At 35.8% G+C, this 23,311-nt stretch overlaps 1 protein-coding gene across 1 annotated transcript in view; it reads right to left on the bottom strand.

Annotated features, from left to right (window-relative positions):
• Nucleotides 1-7,412: 7,412 nt before the first annotated feature.
• AGPS (alkylglycerone phosphate synthase) overlaps nucleotides 7,413-23,311 on the bottom strand; it is a 110,328-nt gene continuing 94,429 nt past the window's right edge. Inside the window, exon 19 of the mRNA XM_077776313.1 lies at nucleotides 7,413-13,027. Within this exon, the coding sequence (XP_077632439.1) occupies nucleotides 12,906-13,027 (122 nt within the window). The 3' untranslated portion in view covers nucleotides 7,413-12,905. The remainder of the gene's footprint in view (nucleotides 13,028-23,311) is intronic.

Below are 23,311 nucleotides of genomic sequence, written 5' to 3'. Positions count from 1 at the left end.
CCAGACAGTTAAAAGCTTTGATTTATGAGATTATAGGCTGGAATATATAGTAATGTCTGATAATGTCTTTTATCATAATAGCTTTAAATATCTATAATTTATATTATTTTATCTATATTTAGCCATTGGCATCTTTACATTTGTCATGTTAAACTTTGTACATTTGAAAATCATAAAGCTTATTTTTAAAATCCTCACAAATATTGAAAATTTGAAACCTAGAAAGATATGAAAAATTCAAAACTGAATGGGACTCCCTGTTTATTAGAACTGGTTATGCCTATGTTCCCTCTCCTTTGTCATCATGTGTGCTTGCTTGTATTTGGAGAGTCCCCTCACACAGATTACAATTTACAGGGACTTGGCACTATCGAGTCCAGAACATAGCAGTTCACATATAAGATTTCTAGGCATTTAAGTTTTAGAGATTATGTTCTATTCTCACCATTTACCCTCTTATTAATTTGGAATGCACACATTTTGCATAGAGTTTAAGATGCTTTGGCAGGGTTTTTCTATATAGATGTAACACTTTATGTAACCCAAAATTCCTTAAGTGATACATGTTTGGGTTCCTGGCTTTGTTGTTTTTTTAATGTGCAAGATTCAGTGGGAAATCTTGTGCCTTTAACAAAATTATGGTGCTATGGTATAAAAACAATAAACAATTGTTGAAGAAACAACTTCATGTAGTTTTCTTTTGTTCCATGTGTTAATAATTTGTACATATGAACAAGATGTACTGTCTTCTGTTTTTCATAACTCTGCTCTCATCTATCTCCAAACAGCGACTAATAACAGAGGTAACCTGAGAACGTAGTTCTTAATTCCTACCTTTGTGTTTGCCACTTAGGATAGGTTAATGCTGGAGTTGTTTCTGTGTTGTAGTCTCTCTGATACGGAAAAAACTACCCTATTCCCATGACCCCACCAAACTTCTACCTCCATTATAGATGAAAAGTTCTGAAAACTTCTCTGGTAGATTCATAATGCTAGTTTCACACCTGCAACATTCGCAATGAGAACTCCACTCATTCTGCTTAGGCATTTTATTTTCTGAACTACCTAAGAGCTTTACTGTTGTTCACCTACCCCCTTTCTCTCTATAAATGTTAACTGTGAACCTCAACTTGGTCTGGCTTAGAAAACGTATTAAGTTGAAGTATATGAAATTGCTGATCTTGAAAGTTACTGGCCTATAAAACTAGAAGTTTCTTATGGTTCAATCTAATAGCTTTCTACTGATAGTAGAAATCATAATGAGATGATGATTTTTTCCTTAAGGAGAAATCACTTAGGCACGTAGATACCCAGACAAGGTATGCTCAGCATAAATCCTCTAGTATGACTTGCTTCGGTGCTCAAATTCTGTTAGATCTATCAGAAAATCTCGCTTATCATGAAGTCCAATGGTTTTGAATTTGTAAGCATTTTCAATCTTTATTATGTACACTGATACCATTCACTATTTACTATCATTTACTATTGATGTTTGATCCATGTTTGGAGGGCAGTCAGTGTTTAATGACCTCTTCTGTGCACCCCATAGCACAATTCTCTCTCTGGGAAATGGTCTTTGTTTAACAACTTTTGTACTAAAAGTGTTGCTGCTTCTTTGTCCAGTAGCTCTATGCCCCTCTCAATCTCCATCGCCCCTTAGGATTTGGAAAGTAATGACCTGAAGTCTTATTTTCAACAGCCATGTTAAAATTCTAATTTTTTTTTGCACATTTCCTCTATTTTTTTTTCTTAGAAAAATGCATAAAGTGTAATGTTAACCACCCAAAAGCAAATGTTTTCCAGATTCCCTTTTGCAAATAGCCTGGCCTTTTTCAGCCACATTTTATTTACCCAGGTGCTGTGTGTTTGTGGTCTGCATGTATGTGTAATTTAGCTCTCCAGAACATAAAAAGCTTTTCAGAACTGTTTTTTAACCCCTTGCCGCTGGGCAGCTGGGATTTCCTGGTTAGTAATGAATCAGGAAATCCTGACTGCTCCTACCACTGAGTAAAGGAATAAAGGTCAATCGAGGCATTTGTCCCCTTCCTTACCCATGCTCTCTGGAGAGGCACCCCCTCAGATTGACAGACTGACTGCTGCCTAGCAACAGCTAAGACTCCTGAACCACACCCGCAAAGCTGCCTAGCCTTTTGAGTCCTGGAGGAGACTGAAGGGTGAGGACATTCCTAACTCTCCAGAAACTTATCGTCCTTTATATTTAGGATATATTTCTTTTAAACTCACCTTCGGAAGTACTTAGTTCTGCTTTAATACTATGACGCTAACAGACAAATGACTTTACAATGACTCCATGTCTTGCCATTTAACCAAAGGTTTTCATCCCTAAAGCTCTGATGAAAAGCTTTGTTATATGCTCCTAGAACTTTATGTGTTCAGTCTAAGCCACTGTTCTTGACCAAGAAGATTTCTGTATATTTCTAAAGCTTTTACTCCTTTTTCATTCTATCTGTATGGTGTGTTTTATTTTTTTAATGTTTATTTTCGAGAGAGAGAGAGCACACATAAGTGGGAATGGCGCAGAGAGAGACACAGAATCTGAAGGAGACTCTATCTAGGCTCTGAGCTGTCAGCACACAGCCTGACACAGGGCTCAAACCCGCGGATGGTGTGATCATGACCTGAGCTGAACTTGGACACTTAACTGACTGAGCCACCCAGGTGCTCCTGCATGGTGTATTTTAAAGGGATCAAATATTAAATCTAGTATTTCATGATCTTAGTCAATCCCCCATCTTCACACATGTTCAGAATATAAGCATGGGTTTGTACACAAGTAGTTATTTCCATTTTCTCAGACATGAGTAAGAACTTACAGGACAACGAGCAGAGACTCCTTTGATTAGTAATAAGACTGCCTGCCAAACGATTCCTATTCCTCCTGCCAGCCCTTCTTTGAATTTGCCCTCAGCTGTGGCACAAATGTTCACACTAACTTGTGAGATCAGGTGTACAGTGGTCATCTCTGACCCATTCATAAGAAGCAGATAAATGAGAACTGGGAGTGTGGGGGCGGGGTGGGTGGGTGGTGGTCTTTGGGCAATGAAATCCTAGATGATGCTCCCTTCCTGCAGGGTGAAATAGGAGCGTATAGGTATGGCCTCTCAGACCTCAGAAGAGCACCTCAGATGGAATCCATGTAGAACTACCAGTGATAGGCTTGGCTCAAGATCATAACAATGTTTGTATATGTAGGGCTATGGGGCTGTGGGGGTGATGCCCAAATAAATCAGCTTACTAGGAAATATGGGATAAGAAAGGGTAAATGGCTTGGAGGGGAAGCTTTAAAGGAATAGCTTTCTGACCCCTCTGTCCTATAATCCTTGCTTGGGTTTACTTCCACACTGGCACACAGAGGGTTTACAGTGCTGGAAATCTGTCCAGGTAAGTAGGATATAGCTATGTAAACTAATTTTAAAAGGATAGGATCACCAACGGAAATCTTTCATTTCAGGTGAACACCAGCATTTTTTAATGTAAGTTTTTGTCTTAGGTTCCCTCAGTCTTTTTCTTAATGGCTATGGGTGACCTGGAAGCATCTGGGAGACTGTGGTTTCTTGATGGTATTCTCTGACACACGGAGTGGCTTCCTAGCAATGATATGACTTACAGCTATCTACCATTCCCTAACTGCCTCTTAGCCTTTGTTGGGACTAAAGTGGGACTGGGACGGAAGTGACATTTCGGCTTTTTGTATTCACTTACTGGGCTGTACCTACAGTATTAGTCAAACAGCAAATTTCGTGAAGAGTCAGTAACTCTGGGGTGTTGGTTGTCCAACCGCATTAGCACCATGACTGTAACCACCAGATTCTAAACTCACATTTTCATTCTAGCTACAAGATACATGCAACTTTTTGAGTGCCCTAATGTAGCTCAAATCTTTCAGCAGCAACATTAATTCTTAAATGAGAAGTTTTAAGGTGCTGTGACTTTCCAAAGATTGACTCTGGATTATAAGAAAACATTTCTTTAATCTTAACGTTCTTTCAGTTTCCTGCCTCTCTGTGGGAAGATACATAACTTATAGAAACAGGTATTCTTACATTTTTAAGTGCAGCTCAAAGGGATAGTTATATAAAGTTATAAAATTGCAAATTTATTATGCCCATCAAATACAGCACTTGCCTTAAAAGTTTCATATTAAACCTATAAAGGACCTTCTGGATTAAACACTTACATAGCAAGACAGCATCTGAGACAAAATGTGTCCTGGTTTTTCTATGGTAGTCATGAAGACAGTGGCTTCCACTTGGGAGCTAGGAGAGATTCCATTTCCTTACTTGCGCCCTTCTGTAGAGGGTTTAAAAGCAGAAATTCTGTATACACTATAGATACCCATTAGAAGCAGTCTAGAACAGGGAAGTAGCCAGCAGAGGCACTGGATTTAGTCAGACCTAGCTTCATATCCCAGCAACACCACTTGCCAGCTACTAACAGTTGATGTTACTCAACCTCACTATTCCTCAGGATTTCGCCAGTAAAAAAAAAAAAAAAAAGAAAGAAAAAGAAAGGACGCTACTACTCACTTCACAGGATTGTTATAATAAAATTACTTCTCTTTTCCCTTTTTAAAAATTTACATCCAGGGGTGCCTGGGTGGCTCAGTCAGTTAAGCATCTGACTTTGGCTCAAGTCATGAACTCAGTCTGTGGGTTCGAGCCCCATGTTGGGCTCTGTGCTGACAGCTCAGAGCCTGGAGCCTGCTTCAGATTCCGTGTCTCCCTCTCTCTCTGCCTCTCCCCTGCTCGCTCTCTGTCTCTCAAAATAAAGACATTAAAAAAAAATTACATCCTAGTTACCATACAGTGCAATAATGATTTGAGAAGTAGAATCTAGTGATTCATCCCCTGCGTGTAACACCCAATGCTCATCCCAAGTGTCTTCCTCCATGCCCCTTGCCCATTTAGCCCATCCCCCCACCCAACTCTGTTTATTCTGTATATTTAGGAGTCTCTTATGTTTTGTCCCTCTCCCTGTTTTTATATTATGTTCATCTGTTTTGTATCTTAAATTCCACATATGAATGAAGTCATATGATATTTGTCTTTGACTAATTTCGCTTAGCATAATACCTCCTAGTTCCATCCACATAGTTGCAAACGGCAAGATTTTCATTCTTTTTGACTGATGAATAATACTCCATTGTATGTATATATCACATCTTCTTTATCCATTCATCTGTCAGTGGACATATGGCCTCTTTCCATACTCTGGCTATTGTCCATAGCATTACAATAAACATTGTGGTGCATGTGCCCCTTCAAAACAGCCTATCTGTACCTTTGCATAAATAATACCTAGTAGTGCAATTGCTGGGTCAGAGAGTAGTTCTATTTTTAATGTTTTGAGGAACCTCCTTACTGTTTTCCAGAGTGGTTGTACCAGTTTGCATTCCCACCAGCAGTACAAGAGGGTCTCTCTTTCTCCACATCCTCGCCAACATCTGTTGTTGCCGGAGTTGTTAATTTTAGCCATTCTGACTGGTGTGAGGTGGTATCTCATTGTGGTTTTGAATAACTATTATCTCTTGTCTAGGGTTAAATGCTCAGCACAGTGTCTAGCTAATAAAGAGTGAGTTAAAAAAGTTATTAATGCAATAATCAATTCTAGGGTAGTATTCAGCAAAAATATCTAGACTTAATCAGAGTCACTGAGACAAAATTAGAAGGAACCTTAGAAATTTTCATTACAAAAAAGAAATCAGGTCCAAATAGGGAAAGTGACTTGTAGTTGGTAGAGAAAATTGGAGTACACAAAAAATTTTAGAACGAACTCTTTCCATTGTGTTCTTAGACTTTAGAACTCCATCCTCTTACTTTACAGCTTTATCGTGACGTAATTTGATTTTAAAAAGTACCTTCCCAGCTGTAACGTGGACACAATGAGGTACCAAAGATATGACAGAATTAGGTTAAGAATGGATTTAAGAGCTTGTCCATCAGCCAACACTAGGCCCAATCAACAAATCACATCAGAAAATGGGTTTATGAGTATTATTGAAGGCCAAACACAGGCAAAAGTAAGTGTGATTGGCAGTAAGACCTCATTTGCTTTTCTGATAGGGCAAGAAGCTGGACCAGCTAGGTTTAACCAAAAGATTTCAGTCTGGCAGCTGACAGCATTAAGTGAAACTGCATGTTTAATGTTATCTTAATAGTTGATTCATTGAGAAAAACAAGCTTATTTGTGGACAAAATGTAAAACTGTAAGGTAGACAACAGCCTGTCAAATGAAAGAACAGCTGCCTGAGCCCTGACTGCTCTTTCATGGATATTATTGGGCAGGCCCTTGTGTGCTATACCTGTCTGCCATTACTGGTAAGGGAATCCGGACACAACATGTCTCACTTCTACTGTTGACCCAAAACTGGGTCCAAAAAATATTCTGGATAATAATCAAGATTCTAAAATTTTGAAAATCTGGAATTAAATACAGTAAGATACAAATTTTAGTAAAGATACAGGTAATGGGCTGATTAAAAAATCAGCCTTCAGGGAGATGTGGCCAAAATGGCATATGCAGAAAAGACAAGTTTTGTTAAATTCAAGTTCAGTGTGAGGTGCCAGTGCAATGTCCACCAAAAAAAAATATGTTTATTAGTGACAGAAAAAGAAAATCATTGGTTCTACACTGGCACATTCAGGCCTAGACACCTCACTTTAAGAACATCAAAGAGGCACATACAAAGAGCAATTGAGATGGTGAAGGATCTAGAACTCATAGGAGCAAAGGTTGGAGATGTGGGGGAACATGAGCTGTCTTTAAACACTAGAAGAGCTGCCTTTCATTAGAGCAATTGAACAATTCTTTATGACTATGGAAGACAAAGTTCTATCAATATATAGAAGAGACAGATTTCAACCCAATAAGCAAAAAAAACCTCTTAACACCTAAAGATTTCAAGTTGGAAAAGCCTTCCCAGAAAAGCAATACATTCCCATTTGGTCACCACAAATGTTCAGGAAGACCAGTTTATCTGTGGCCTGGGGGACAGGAGAAAGTAGACAATTACATTTGGGAAAAGATAAGATGAGATGAGATGATTTCTAAGGTTTATTCAGTCCAAGCTTGTATGAGCCAAGAAGAAAATTTCTTTGACTAATTAATATAAGAGCTAAGCAAGGCAAGTGATTATTTCAATGTACCAAGTAAGACTAGGTTCAACACAGAGTTCAGTCATTTTAGAGACTAGAAAACTACAACCTGCCCTCCAGTGTAAGAGCCACAGGCAGGAACAAAACCAGTATCTGTGCACATGTCCTTCACTAACAGAGAGGCTACTCATGGGCACAGACTATATTCTATAGATTCTCTGTGTGTACAGCATGATGCTGCCAACAAATGTTACATGGAATTAACATGAAATAAGCAACAATTTCTGTAACAATGAGTGGTTTTGGTATTGTTTTATTTCTTCCCAGTACGTCTTAAAAATCACACATGGGCATTTGCTTATAGAACAGTACAGTCTAGGAAAAGCAATAAAAGGAGAATCCAAACATACACCAAAAGCACAGTATATAGACTACGTGTTGAGCCCTTGTGGAAAACAACATGGCTCAGTCTGAACTGACAAAACTATGTTGAAATCTCTCAGGAATTTTCCTTCCCACTACGTATCAACGTTTAAACCATAAATGTAAAGAGAAGAACTGTTTGTATGCATTAGTTACAGCAATATAATGGCTTACATACAAGAGCTTACCCACATGTAGTTCCCAAAAGATTACTACAGTACTGGCAGGAATACGTACTGCCTTGGAGGAAGACTCAGGATAAGCTATTATTCAAGTCAAGTTGTATCAGAGCCAAAGTATTCCACAGGCTTATTAGCAAAAAAAGGACAAAAATTAAGAAATATAATCTACACATATTTCTCATAAGATTTATCATGGTCCAGGAACAGAGATACTCATTTTTCGGAAGGCACCATCACAGAAAAAAGGACTGACACACAACATAAGGAACAGAAGTCCCCTCCCCCCACAGGCTCTGCTCCTCAGGAACTGTGTGAGCAAACATCCAGAAGCATATAGTGGGTGTCTCAGGGACTGAGTGCATATGCCGCGACCACTAAGCCACATCTTAGGGCTACAAAGTTGGGACAGTAGGAATGAAAATCTAAGAATGAAAAGTACATATAAATCCCATTGACTGAACACATCTATGAGAGTACAGGTCCACCATATAATCAGTGAAATATCCTAGAATAGGTGATCCAAACCCACTGTGGAAAGGATCTGCAGTGTTTCTACATACAACTATTTAACTCCTGACATATTCTTGAAGAGGAATAGCCCTGAACTACTAAACAATCTCAGTCTTTAAACACTTATCCTCTCCTACTCATTTTAAATAATGGCTATTTCATGGAAAAAAAAAAAAAAATCCCAGCAAGGCACTGTGAACTTTTGGGGATATTTTTTAAGTAGCCCAAAAAAAAATAATTATAGAAACTGTATGCCAGTAGAAGAATTTCATGTCCTTTATGGATATGTGAACAAGATTACTTGGAGGATTAAACAACATGTTTTCAATGCTGTTTATGAAAAACACTGCTAACACTAAGATGCCTGAAAAACAGGTACACATGCTGCTTAGAAATCCACACTAAAGCATTGTCTTCCCTTCTCTTTCCTCTTTCCTCCCTAGATTTGGAAGTTCAGTCTCTAAAAAATGTTCTTAATGATGCTTAATATATTATTTTCTTCCTTGTGAGAAAAAAATGTATAAGACAATCTCCTTTGGAAACAAAAGAAGTAATCTTTTCATGTTCACCGAACTAAAGTTACTTCATTCTGTGATGGTTCTTTGGCTTGAGTGTTCCATCTGTCAGTGGTCCTCACTGACATTTGCTAAGGAATTACTGTGGTCAGAAGAGCATGGTGCTCATTCTCTGAGGAACTTCCTAGGTTCAACCGGAATGCTTTAGGTTTACAGGAAATGGAACATTGATTTAAAAAATAATTAGAGTGATAAAACCTAGCTAACAATATACTCTAAAGGGACTTGATTATGCTTCATTAATAAAATTATATAAATTTTGTCATCAAATCAGTAGAAATATGAAGATGAAAAACAAAAATTGAAAGAAAAACCCATTAACAAACAGAACAGAGAGCTTCCCACTCCCTTTGAAGAAAACAAAATCTCTTAGACCCGGGTGCATTTTATTAATATATGTTAATATAACCTGCTGACGTACAAGTGGTTTTTACAAATTCCACGCTAAAGACAAACACTGTGGCTTAGGAAGCAGAACGCCAAGTCACTTACATCCTTCATAGCAGATATCCTATTCAATAGTTAAAAAAAAATCTTTTACATTTCCTGAATTTCGGCATCAATGTATACATCATTTCCTTTTCAGGACACTGAAATTAATAAGAATTCAATGAATATATTGACATTGAACAAAGCCTTGCTTCCATAACTTGTAAAGCTGTGATCCTGTATTCTTCAATCTGAAACTGGCACTTGTTATTTTCAGCTTTTCTCCCACCATGAGCTAAGCTTTAATTAAAATCAAAGTTGCCAAAGATCAAGTGGTGAGTGAAAAGCTATTAAAGCTGTCCTTAATGTCTGTCTTCAGTATTTCTTAAAATGTAGAGACACTTTCCATAGCATTCCATTTTGGCTGCTTCATGTACCAGCACATTCAGTTTGTGAATCAATCCATAATAAATATTTGTGTTACTATATTTGTATAGAATAGATGTTCAACCAAACCCAGCCCCATTTGAATACCTGAAGTTATACACTTCAGCTTGAGACTACAGGGCTTCTTTGATCAGCTATGTTTAAGAAGTTGTAGCTATGAAAGAAAATGACAAAGAAAAATCTCTGGAGCCAACATGCAGAAAGACATTTTCAAAAATGCAAGCTAGGACTTAGCAGTTACTAAGGGAATATTCTGAAACAGGTTTCCTTGCAACCATCTGTATACACATAGTATACACACTGATGGAAGCTCATCCTTTATTGCGCTTTTGTTTTCCAAAATATGTTAACACAACTATGTGCACTAGAAGGCTTCCAGCTTCATAAATAACTCTTAAGTAATAGTATGATATGTAAGCATTTAGGAAGAAAATTCCCAATTCCTCCAAGGAGGAAAGAATTCAATCCTCTTTCTTTGTGGTAAAATGCCGGGCACAATAAACATGTGGCTTCTACAATTCTTACTAAACTAAAAAAGTTCAAGGTACTCACTATAAGATGAAATTCACTTATGCCTGTACTTTTGCACCAAACATTAAGGCAATAGTTTCTCTATGGGTCAATAAAACCTGTTCATACTGAGTCTTTAGTATTCAATGCCACTTCTCACCAGCAGCAAATTCCTAGTCCCACTAAAACCTCAACTGAAATGTGACAGCAACAAATTATTAGAAATATGACTAATTTAAGAAAGACAAGTCAATGTTTATGCAGTACTTAAAACTAGACAGGATATGAGCTTTTAAAATTTTAAACAAACTTATTCAAAATGAGTTTAAAAGCCTCACATAAACAATGTTCTCCAGGCTTTAACTTTTATGAAGCCATTTTCAGATATTTCAGAAATATGAGGCAAGGTTTACGTGCTTCTGTGCATATTCAAGAACTCAGTACTCCACAGAAACTATGCATATGCTGAGGTACCTCTCAGAAGCAGGTGTGAGAAAGTGGGGAAAAGGCTTCTGATTTACTAAATCAGAGTGAAACAGCACTGGTGAGTGTTCATATGTTTCAAAATGATCCCTGTAGAAATGATTCCAACAACAGAATGTAGTCATCACTATAAAATCAAGACTGAGGAGTCCTGCATACATGGAAGAAGAAAAACAAAGACATAAATCACTAATTTCCGTAAGGTTCATGTAGAACAGTGAACACAACAATTTTCAGCTGTGACATTTATAGCTTCCTAATACCAAGTACAGATTTCTAAGGTTGTTGAAATCTGAACTCCCTGGGAAAGAATGTTATAACAATCACTTGCAAAGGAATGGATCTGCTTATGAATCTGTAAATTTTATTTAAAAAATTACTCAGAAACATGTATACACTTCAGTGAGATATTAGTACTGTATTAAATTTTACATTTTGATCACCAGTTAGAGAAATTAGTTTCATGAATAGATCCATTTTATAAAGCTGAAATTTTTTTTTATAATTCTAGAGGCAAGTGTAATTAGTTTCCTCATCAAGCATCCAACTATTTCAAATATCAAGGGCTTTTAAAGCTAAGATTTGCTGGAAATTTTATAATTAAAAATAAATCACCAATGAAAACAGGCAGCTTCCTAACAAATATTTAATTTTTGTTGTTAAACTAATATTTAATTGTGATTTGCTTATAGATTTTAGGTTTAGTAGTTTGAGGCCAATTTTATTAAAAATTGTTTATCATTTTGAAGTCTTAAAAATACTATTTTGTCAATTTAAATTTTCACTTTTCTGGTTAAGTATACTTCAGATATAAAAGGTATCAAACTGCCCAAAAATGCTTTGGAGCTGTTGCTACATAGATAGACAGTGTGTCCTTTTAAAGGATCATCTGCATCTTGACTTACATTATCTGATCAAATATTAATTTAAAAAAATTATCAAAAGTTAGGTATTGCATTAAGAAAAGAATCCATCCCAAAATGTGAATCATGAACCTTGACAGACAGTGATTCAAAGTAATCATTTCACTTCTTTTAACATCCAGGCTTGAATGTAAAAATGTTGGTGAAATGTGATTAATGTTCTCCTTATTACTTAATAAGATATTTCAAACGTTTGATTATGGTTTGTGTATTAATACATTACATATTTTCAAAATTTAGGTTAAACCAGTAATTCAAAAAAGGCATTAAACCACTATTAAAAACTAAATTGAGACTTTACTTTCATGTGACAATTTATCAGGCTATTTGGGTCAATTAAAAAAAAATTGTCATTGAAACTCTTGAGGTTTTCAAATTCAACAAAATGATAACTGTTTTGTTAGCGAAACAATTCTTTGAACTGGAGATGTTAAGTGTAAAGAGTCTTCCTTCTTCTGCTCCTGTTGCAGTTTCTTTTGCATCTCAGCAACAAGAATGTGAAATCAGAAACATTAGGATTTTAAGTTGAATAAAGGCATTCATTTCATGGTAAACCTGTTCTTCACATACAATGAGCGATGAGTCCGCTTTCTTATAAAACATACTATGAAGGAACTAGGATATAACAAGAGGTGATACACATTCAACTCATAGCTCAGTAGAAACAGAAACATGGAGAACAAAAACATGTCCCCTAATAATAACTTTTTGCTCATTTAAGGTTTTATAAATGTATACTAATTTCAAAGAAAAATTTTAGGCCAAGCATCTCACTGAACTGAAGGCATCCTAAAAAACAGGTTGCCTATATTCTTTCATGAGTATTCTTCTTAATGGCCTACTCACACTAGAACGCACTCTTAAAAAACACACATGTGTTATCACTCCTCAATGGCATCCTTCCCTAGATAACTGCTTCCCAGAAACATCCTTAAAAGAAGGGTTAGATAAGCAGTGGATGACACCAAAATGTGCCTTTGTTTCCAAGGGGAAGCATCAATACAAAACAGCTGGCAGCATCTTCCTCTGAAATAACAACTAGCAGCCTTGTGCCACCTGACTAAAATTTGAAATGACAACCAGTTGGCTGTAAACTGATGCACCTACAAATGAGAGAGATTTAGGAATACCATCTGTCAATCCAAAAATGTAGAAATAAAACAAGTAACAGAATAAAACAACTTATTTTAAAACAACAAACAGATTTTGCTGAAATACAATCCATGATATATTTGATTACTGGTATAACCATAGTTGAAAACTTAAAAAAAAAAAAGTGAAAATTTTTTTGTAACAACAGTAATGGATTTATAAAAGGTTTTTGTTTCCAAAGATGTTACTGGGGTCCACATATTCCTTGACAGACTTCAGCATCCCAAAGCCGACATCAGAGATACTTTCCTTTAGCCACTGCTTCCGTAACTTGCCCACTGGAAAAACAAAATCAAAAATGCTTCAATATACACTATGATGCTGGGAACCAATCAATCTTGTGACCGTGAATGAACAAACACTGTGTGATAAATGCTTTTATTCAAAAATGAGAAATGTTTTGCTTTATTTGATTTATTGAGCCCACCAGACTATCAAGCTCATTAAGCCCAATGTATTCCCAGGGGAAGCCTGTGCTCCACAGTGTCTCCTTTCTCTGTAAACTATGAAATGGAGATGAAGGAAGCTTGGTCTGAGATTGCGGCCCCGTTTTACAAATAACAAGATGTGAAAAACATGCATTTCAAAAGAACCCATCTCCTGTCTGAACTACCAAAACATGCCAAAGTTTCAGAGAAAATGAAGTTAACTAAAGAAAAACATATCCAGATGAAGTTTCTGGGTATACTACAGAAAAAATGGCAGGATATATATCCACAAAATATTTTAAAACTTAAAATAATTAAGAAAATCTGGACCTTTAATGGGTTTAAGAAAAAAATCTGGTGATAAAACTTTCATTTGCATTTTATTTTCATATTACTTTTAAATAAATTTGCATGTTCCCAAATAATTCTTCCTATTATTTTTTCAGAATTAGCGATTCTTCCTCAGCACTAAATAAATCAAATACCTAATCCACTTTAAACTTAATCTTCTACTTTTATATGTTACATAATGTTCTCCTTCTTTGTTCCTAGCTCTTGCTAATTTATTGAGAATAATATAATGGTCCGTAGGATAAATTATATTTAAAAGACACCCAATGAAAAAACAAACTTTTCTAAGTAGAACTTTTGTAAGAAAGGATACGTACTTAATCTGTTAAAAAAAAAAATTGAAATGTTAACCTACTTCGGCAATAAGAAAAACAATGTGCTAATTTATCTGTGGCAAAATGAGTAAGTTTTTTTTAATATTTTTATTTATTTCTAGGAGAGAGAGAGAGAGAGACAGCGTGAGCAGGGGAGGGTCAGAGAGAGAGGGAGACACAGACTCTGAAATAGGCTCCAGGCTCTGAGCTGGCAGTCAGCACAGAGCCCGACGCGGGGCTCGAACCCACAAACCGCGAGATCATGACCTAAGCGAAAGTCGGACGCTTAACCGACTAAGCCACCCAGGCGCCCCTAAAATGGGTAAGTTTTTTAATTTACAGATAGGATTCTTTGTGGTTACTACTTTTCAAACATATTGTAATAACTGAATTCAAGTGGTCATTTTCCACAAATGTTCATTAATGATCCAAAGTCATCAACAGTGATTTAATTGGCCAAGTGAAATGGGAAACCTTCTTTCATTAAAGTATTCTGCCTGTCACTCCCATTTATCAGGCTGCAGTGATACAGTGTAGCACCTGCTATCTGGAACGTTAAATACCATTTCAGGCTCAACTCAAATCATCTTTTGTGTCCAGTTCTCCAGGAAACCATCGAACTGTCATTAAAATTATAGCATGAGATTCTTAGAAAGGAGGCTACTTCTGCTTGGCTTCTAGAAATAAGAGTTTGCTGTGTTAAGATGGAGAAAAATGAGGTACAGTAGAAAAAAAATCTTAAATTCAAAAAGAAAATATGCTTAAAAGAGCTCTAAAACTGGAAGAGAAACACAACAAATTCTTACTCATGCAATCTCTACCACCTAGATGTTCTACCTGGTATCCCTAAAGGACAACTAACAACGCTTTGGCCTTGGTTTTCTCATCTTCAAAGGGATTGGAGTCTATGAAGTATTTCACCTCAAATAGCCTATGATTTTAAGCACTCAAAAAAGTTGCAAATCAGTTATTTCCAGATTTGCTCTCAGGGATTAAAAAAAAAAAAGCAAGTACTCTGTGAGTGACAGAAGTGGCATTATTATAAGCTACCCACGATGAGGTAGCTCAAAGAGAGAGGGGTGAAGAGCAGTCAATGCTAGTCTCCACTGTTATCTGTAATACAGTTTCACTGAATGTGTCCTATGGTTATGGATGTAATTGTCCTGAAAAGACTGCAAACAACTGCTCCAACAAGATGGAGCACATTAGAACCTCAGCAGGATGCCCAACAGCTAGCTTGTCTGCCTAGTTTTACACCTCTAGTAATAATGCAATTCCACAAGGAACTGAACCATCATCTGAGAAGCCACCCAACAGTCACTGCATATTTAATGAAGTTGCTCACCAAGAGCTGGAAAACAGAAGGTGCTTGGAGTGCATCATTAGTTCTGTCAGAAGGATAATTTACACATCTATCTTGTCAAATTTTCTATGGTTTATACTTTTACAATAATCAATCTAACATACATTTGATTAGTGAACTAGAAAGTAAAAAAAAAAAAGACAAGACAGTATAGGCAGGATGGCTGTGGCCCGTCATAAACATATTTAATGAAAGAATTTAACCCTTTGATGGCAGAGTTTGTGAGCTTCTTCTGTCAGTGATAACTCAGGTCACAAATCATGGCCTATGTAATTAAAGCAACTAGGAATCTTTTTAGTTTTGTTTGACAATTTAAATCAACTATACTGAGGTGCACAGACAAAACACAATTTAAGTAAAAATGCTCCATGAGCCTTTTAAACCTTTAAGATGATTATTAGAAATAGTCTTCATAGGGGTGCCTGATGGCTCAGTTGGTTAAGAATCTCTTGATCTCAGCTCAGGTCATAATTTCATGGTTCATGAGTTTGAGACCCATGTCGGGCTCTGCGCTAATGGTGCATAGCCTGCCTGGAATTCTGTCTTTCTCTCTGTACCTCCTCGCTTGTGCACACACGGTCTTTCTCCCTCTCTCTCAAAGTGGATAAACATTAAAAAAAAAAAAAGAAAGAAAAGAAAAGAAAGAAAGAAAGTCTTCTTAAAATGCTAAAGAACCTTTGGTGGCTATCTCTAATTAATCGATACGTCATAACAACAACAACAACAAAATACAAAAGACCCTAATCTCAAAGAGAGATCCCACTTCAAAGTAGAAGATTTTACTCTAGAGCTAAATAACAATAATAATACCTTTTGTACAACCTATATTTGCATTTGTAGGCATTTAGACATTAGCTGACTATACTGATCTGGATATGTGTAACACACTTGTGTGTACAACTATACTGTAGCTCTAGAGCTACAAAAAGTTAAGATATGAATCTTGTATTCCACAATTCGCAATTATTCTAAATATATGATGCCCAAAGTACTTAAGCCACGTATTTAAGGGTCTCAGATATATTTTAGAGATGCAAAAAATATAGACCAAATACTTAACATTATAGAAAACCAATAAGGGGAAAAATTCTTTATCTGATTAAATTAAACGTAGAATACACCTTTTTACAATTTAATATCTAACAATATATACATATTGGACAAATATTTTGTGTTCTTCCACAATAGACAGTACATTTGTACATTTAAAATATTTGCTTTTGGAACAGAGGAAATGGATGCTTCAGGGATAGTCTTTGAAATCACAGGTTCAACAGTCCCCTTTGGATGCTAACAGCTCTAAGAAAGAATGCATTGTAGTATGAATGAACAGACATGTACGGGCAGCGATGAGAGTGTTGGGTGTGAGATATATGGACATGGTAGCCAACCTAGTCACCAAAAATTATTTGGAACTACTCTTTGGGGTCTACGGGACTGAAAACTTAGCAGAAGCTATCAGAGTCCTGTTTTAAAAGGGATAAACCTGGGGCCTGCTAGCCAGAGTTCTTTTTAGCTAGATAAATTAAAAACCTTTGAATTACGAATTTAATTATAAGGTTGAAAAGATTATATGCTTACTTAAAAAACAAATTGTGAAAGAGATTATACATTTTGACTACCAAACCTGGAGCTCAGCAGCAGAATTTAGCCAAAGTGAGAAGCAGCTAACCAATATTAGTTATAACAACTATATTTTAAAAGTTCCAGTTTGAGCATCCTGGATATCACCTTAGTATTATTTTATTGGTCAGATTTTATTTTATTTTTAAAATTTTAATGTTTATTTATTTTGGGGAGGGGGACAAAAGGGGTAGAGAGAGAGGAAGACACAGAATCCGAAGCAGGCTTCAGGCTCTGAGATGTCAGCAAAGCCTGATGCAGAGCTCGAATCCACAAACCTCAAGATCATGACTAGAACCGAAGTCAGATGCTTAATCAACTGAACCACCCTCTCAATAGGTGTCCCTGTATTGGTCCGATTTTAAAAAGACAATCTAGACTTATCTGCTTGTATGAGTGATCTGAGCATTAACTTTGTGTTTCAAGATTTAATTGATCCAACCAAGCTACTGGTGGATTATGTAAGGAATACATGCTGGAAAGACACCCAACAACCTCTTGCCAGTTGAGGTTCTGGCTCCATGGTACTTGTTAGATATTGATGAGAACAGAGAGCACGGCCAGTTTCCACTCTTTGAGGTGATCGGACAGCAATGATGCTTCTTCAGAGGGAGGTTTCAACCTGAAAAGAGGATGTAGTTGTCCATGTGTTTGTGCTCTACAGCACATTTTTGTATGTTTGGTTCTGGTAGAGGTACATGCTGAATGTTAGCCAACAGATCACCAATTGAGGAATGCTAACATCTAGGCTTTAAAGGCATAGGAGATGGGACTATACCTACCTAAGGGTTTAATTTAGTGCTCTGTGGATGCTTAAAGTCATGTTTCCATTTCTTTACTAAGTTCTTTGACTTATTTTCTACTAATGAAATGTCTGATATTGAGATGACAAATTCATGGATACAACAGACTTTAACAAGGCAATTAAAACCTAATAGGATTTTTATCTTATTAAATATTTAAAATGTCAATTTTCTTCATGCTATGATTTCATCTGTGCAATTCACACAATAGCTCTAAGATCTTACAGATCCTTGAATAGGTCTTTAGAGATTATGAAACAGATTAAAAGTTTGAATTACCTGGGCAATCATAAGAGATCTGTCTTTAGAACACAATCAAGTGCTAATTCTGCTACATACCCCCAAAGATGGCTTGACACACTTGATATTTAAACCCAGTGGCAATTAATGCCTATACAACAGAGTAAAATAAAAAGCAAACAGGTGAAATAATATGAGACAGATGAGGACAGAAAAAGATAGACAATATCATATGCTCCCTGAAGACTAGAGCCACATTTTATTCATTTTTTGTATTTCAATTTCAAAACAGTATATTCCGCACAGTAAGAATTCAATGAATGTTAGTTGAGCTAAAAACTATTGAACCATAGTTATGTATAAGTCATATTAGATAAGGAGCAAAAATTGAAATATCTAGGAAAAGCAATGTGGGTTTCCTGAATTTCCTTTGCTTATATTTGCCTTGCATTCCCTATATTCTGACATTATCTCTTGGATATAATCTGAGCTATTTTACCGTAGCTAAAACAAAAGGTATGTCACAGAAACTAAAACTCTTTCCTTCAAATCTCTAGGACTCTTTGGGTTGTATCAGTGGTTCTCAATGGGAGCAATTTTGTCCTCCAGAGGACATTAAGTAATGTCTAGAGACAATTTTGGTTGTTTGTAACTGGGATGATGGTACCAGTATCTAATAGGTAGAAGAAGCCAGAGATACTGTTAAACATCTTAGAATGCATAGAATAGTCTCCACAACAAAGAATTACCTGGCCCATAATGTCAACAGTGCTAAGATGAAGAAATCCTGGACTATGTGCTTCCAAAGAGCTATCTCTTAGAAGCCCAAACAATTTGCATAAAGGCAACATACCATCACTTCACTGTTACAACCAACTAAATTAGCAGCAAATGGCTTACTGCCATTTGCAAGGTGAACTTGCTCTAAATCGAGGCTACTGACCAAACTGAGAGAAATTCTGGAGAAAGTGGTAGAGTAGATAGGAGTTACATCTGAGAACATCAACCATTAATGACAAATGCTACTTTAATTTTTTCAAATGCTACTTTATTTTAAAAGTTAACTCCCAGGAGCCTGGTTGGCTCAGTCAGTTGAGTGTCTGATTCTTGAATTTGGCTTGGGTCATGATCTCATGGTTCGTGAGATCAAGCCGTGTTGGGCTCTGTGCTATCAACAAAGAGCCTGCTTGGATTCTCTCTTCTCCTCTCTCTCTGCCCATTCTCTGCTTGCTCTCTTTCTCTCTCTCTCTCTCTCTCAAAATAAATAAAATAAAAATATATGAAATAAAGCTTCACAGCACTACCCAATATAAATCTCTATGATGACAGAAATGATCTTTATCTGCACTATTCAACTCAGCAGCCACTAGCCACATGAGGATATGAGCACTTGAAATGAGGCTAGTGCAAGTGAGAAAATACATTTTTAATTTTAATTAATTTTAACTAATTTAAATAGCTACAGGTAGCCTAGTGGCTTTTGTATTAGGTACCACAGAACAACATTAAAAATTAATAAATTTTAACTAAAGTCACTTTTCATAGATTCACACCTGAAAATATCTATTAGCATTATCTGTTTGCTAATCACGTGAAACTATAAAAAGTTATTCTCTAACAATATAATAATGTGGTACAGGCATTCTCATCTTATTGAAAAGAGTCTTGGACATAAAACTGCTGGGAAGAAAAGTTCTCTTGAGAGGTCCAAAGAGAAGTATTAGTATCTAAGCCATTTATTCTACTCCAGTGATACACCTGAGGCTGGAGGTGACTACAAGTATAGCACGTGGACAACTGTTAACTGCATACATGGAAAGGCGCAGGGATCAATACATTTTTAACAACAGATTTTCTGTCAGTTCTCAAATCTGTTTATCCTATGATATAACTTTAATAGTTAAGTGTTAAGCTAAATTACGGGTTAAATTGGCTTTCACGGTCTGGTCTTGGAATCTATTTATAACATTGCTTCAGTGGAAAACTATTATAATCAACTTTTATGAGAAAAAGCCAGCCACAAAGAAGAAACCAAAGGAAAAAATTAAAGGACAAAACAAACTTTCTGCTCTATTATGGTAATCTGATATTCAATATTGGAAAGGCTATACTCATCTGGTAGGCATCAAAAGATCAAAATCACAACCAGGATGTTAACATTGATAATCAAGATATAGAACCATCCCATCACCACAAGGGTTCCTGTGTTGCCTGTTTTGCAGTCACCTCTTCTCTACAACTGACTCCAGGAAATCGTTAAAGTCTTCTCTATTTCTGTAATTCTGTAAATCATTTCAAAAATGTCATAGAAATGAATCACATTGTATGTAATTTTTTGGGATTGGCTTTCTTTTACTCATCACAATTCCCTGAAGAGTCATCCAAGCCGTTGCATGCACTGATTGTTGGTTCCTTCTTATTGCTGAGGAGTTGTCCATGGATGTATCATAGTTTGTTTAGCCATGTACTAGTTGAAGGACATCTGGGCTGCTTCCAGTTTGGGGATTTTATAGGTAAAGCTGCTCTGAATATTCATACACAGGTTTTTGTGTGAACACAAGTTTTCAATTCTTTGGTATTCAATTCTCTGCTATACACAAGAGTGTAATTGTTGGGTTGAACGGCAGTTACGTCTTTGAGTTTATAAAATACTGCCAAAGTCTCTACAGAGTGGCTGTACCACTTTACATTCCCACCAGCAATGTATTACTAATCTAGTTTCTTCACATCCTCAACCAGCATTTGATACTGTCACTTTCTAATTTTAGCTTTCTGATAGGTGTGTAGTGATTTCCCTTGTGGTTTCAATTTGCATTTTCTTAATAGCTAATGATGTTGAACCTCTTTTCAAGTGATTATGTGCCATCTGCATATTCTCTTCAGTGAAATGATTCTTCATTATCTTTTGCCCACTTTCTAATTGGACTGCTTTGCATCTTACTCTTGAGTTTTGAGAATTCTTTATATATTATAGATATAGGCCTTTTGTTGGATATGTGGTCTGCACATATTTTCTACAACTCTTCGGTTTATCTTTTCATCCACTTAATGGAGTCCTTCACAGAGCAAACATCTTTAGTTTTGATGAGATCCAATTTATCAAATTTTCCTTTCATGGACTGTACTTTTGGTGACGAGTCTAAGAACTCTTTGTTTAGCCTAGCTCTAAACCCTGAAGATTTTTTCCTGTTTTTTTCTAAAAGTTTAATTATTTTATGTTTTACATTTAAGTCCATTATCTACTTTGAGCTAATTTTGACAGAAGATTTGAGATTTAGGTCAAGGGTTTTTGTTTTGTTTTTGATTTTTTGAGCCTATGGATGTCTGCTTACTCCAGCACTGTTTGTTAAAAACAAATACAAAAACAAAAAAAAAAACCCTACATACTTCCTCCATTGGATTGTTTCTGTATTGTTGTCAAAGTCAGTTGGACTTATTTGTGGGGGTTTTCTATGCTGTTCCATTGACTGATGTCTCTCTCCTCCAATAGCACAGTCCTGTTTACTGGAGCTATATAACGTGTTAATATCAGGTAGATACATTCCTATGACTTCAGCCTTTTTCTTTTTCATATATATTTTGGCTATCACGTTCCTTTGTCTCACCATATAAATTTTAGAATCTTTTCTATGCCTACTAAAATTTTTGCTGAAATTTTGATAGGAATTGCATTAAACACAAATCAATCTGGAGAGAATGACCATCTTCACTATGTCTAGTTTTCTATCAATCCATGAACACAGTCCTCCATTTATTTAGGTCTTGAATTTTTTTTCATTAGCATTCTATACTTCTCCTGTATATCCTGTATATATTTTGTTAGACTTATGCCTAAATATGTGTATATTTTGTTAGATATATGCTTATTTCATTTTCTTTGGAGCAATTGGAAATGGTATTGTATTTTAAATTTCAGTTTCTATATGTTTGCCTTAATAATAGAAATGTGACTGATTTTTGTGTGTGCTCTTACATTCTGCAACCTTGCTAATTTTGTTTTTATAGATTCCTTGGGATTTCTACATAGACAATCATGTCATCTATAAATAGCAATAATTTTATTTCTTCTTTTCCAATATATGTCTTTTACTTCACAATACAGGTTTTAACTAATGGCTTCAAAGCCAATATTTTGCTATTCTTTTGAGTAGTCTCTTTTTACTTTTAAAGTTTCTGATACTACTGGATTTCTCTTAAGACCACAAAAAGAAAGAAAAAAAAAAGCTTGGAAAGGTAGCCTACAATTATTCTCGGAACAATAAAAAATAATTTTGGTCAGTATAAAGACACTAATATTTAAACTAGGGCTGGTTATATTCAATCAAAGAATTTTACTTTCTGACAAGGACTTAGGTATACTTTTAGCCAATGAACAACTTAAAAACTTAAGTCATAAATTGAAATTAAATATGTGGCTGATATAAACTCGGCTCTTTAAACTGACCTGCTCGTCAGTTACAAAAACAAGCACTATGAAGATTAAGTTAAGTAGGCTTTATATTTCCTATAGCCTCCAGTTCCAGACTACATCTGTTTTCTTTGATACACAAAACCAGAGTTAAAATAGCTCCATTTATCACAGCATGATTGCAGGCAGACAAACCAGCCTGTCTGTTTCCAGATAGTGAGAGCAACTGTTATTAATCACAATTACAGGCCAAACCCTCTAAGAGAAATTGCATCAACAGTCTCCCAACCCCCAGCCGTTCTACTCTCAAACTCAAAAATGGTACTGAGAATGTCATGACACTGCCTGAAGGTCAGTAAATAAAGATGACACTATGAGGTTAACTTGAGTTTTAAGTTCAGGATTCAAATTAAGGAAAAGTTTTTCTTCACATAAAAAGAAGTGATCTCTCAAAAGCTCTATCATTAGTTAAGTTTAGAAGGACAGTTAAACCCATTCCATTTCAAATTTATATATAGAAAGGTTTCTGCTTTATCAAACTATACTGAACAGCACAGAGTATTTGACATTTACAAATTAGATGATTAATTTTAAGCAGAAAGGCATTTATGAAAATAGACACTTTTCTATAGTATATTTTGTGGCTAAGAGTGTGAAGGAAGTTTATTTCTTTTTCATACATATTATAATAAAACTTCCTACAGAATGAGACCAACTGCAGGTTACAGTTGAAAATATGTTAAGACAATTGTTGTCCCTATCCCTTGAATGTATGAATCTTTTTCATATAAATGGTAACTTTTCTTCAATGGTTAAGAATACAAGCCAGAGATTCCAATTGGAGTTGTCTATTGTTATTATTTTAAGCTACTGCTTTGTTGTTGTTGTTTGTTTGTTTGTTTTTTAGGACCTACAATATGCAAGATACTCTAGATGCTCTACATACATTATCACATTTAATTCTTATAATAATATACAAGATAGGTACTATTATTCCTATTTTGCAGAAGAGAACACCAGCTCAGAGAAGTT

The sequence above is a fragment of the Crocuta crocuta genome, unplaced genomic scaffold (genome assembly GCF_008692635.1).
Source record: "Crocuta crocuta isolate KB4526 unplaced genomic scaffold, BGI_CrCroc_1.0 scaffold17, whole genome shotgun sequence".
NCBI lineage: Eukaryota > Metazoa > Chordata > Mammalia > Carnivora > Hyaenidae > Crocuta > Crocuta crocuta.
The sequence above is the reverse complement of the archived record's forward strand: the minus strand, read 5'-3'. Positions and strand labels throughout refer to the sequence as shown.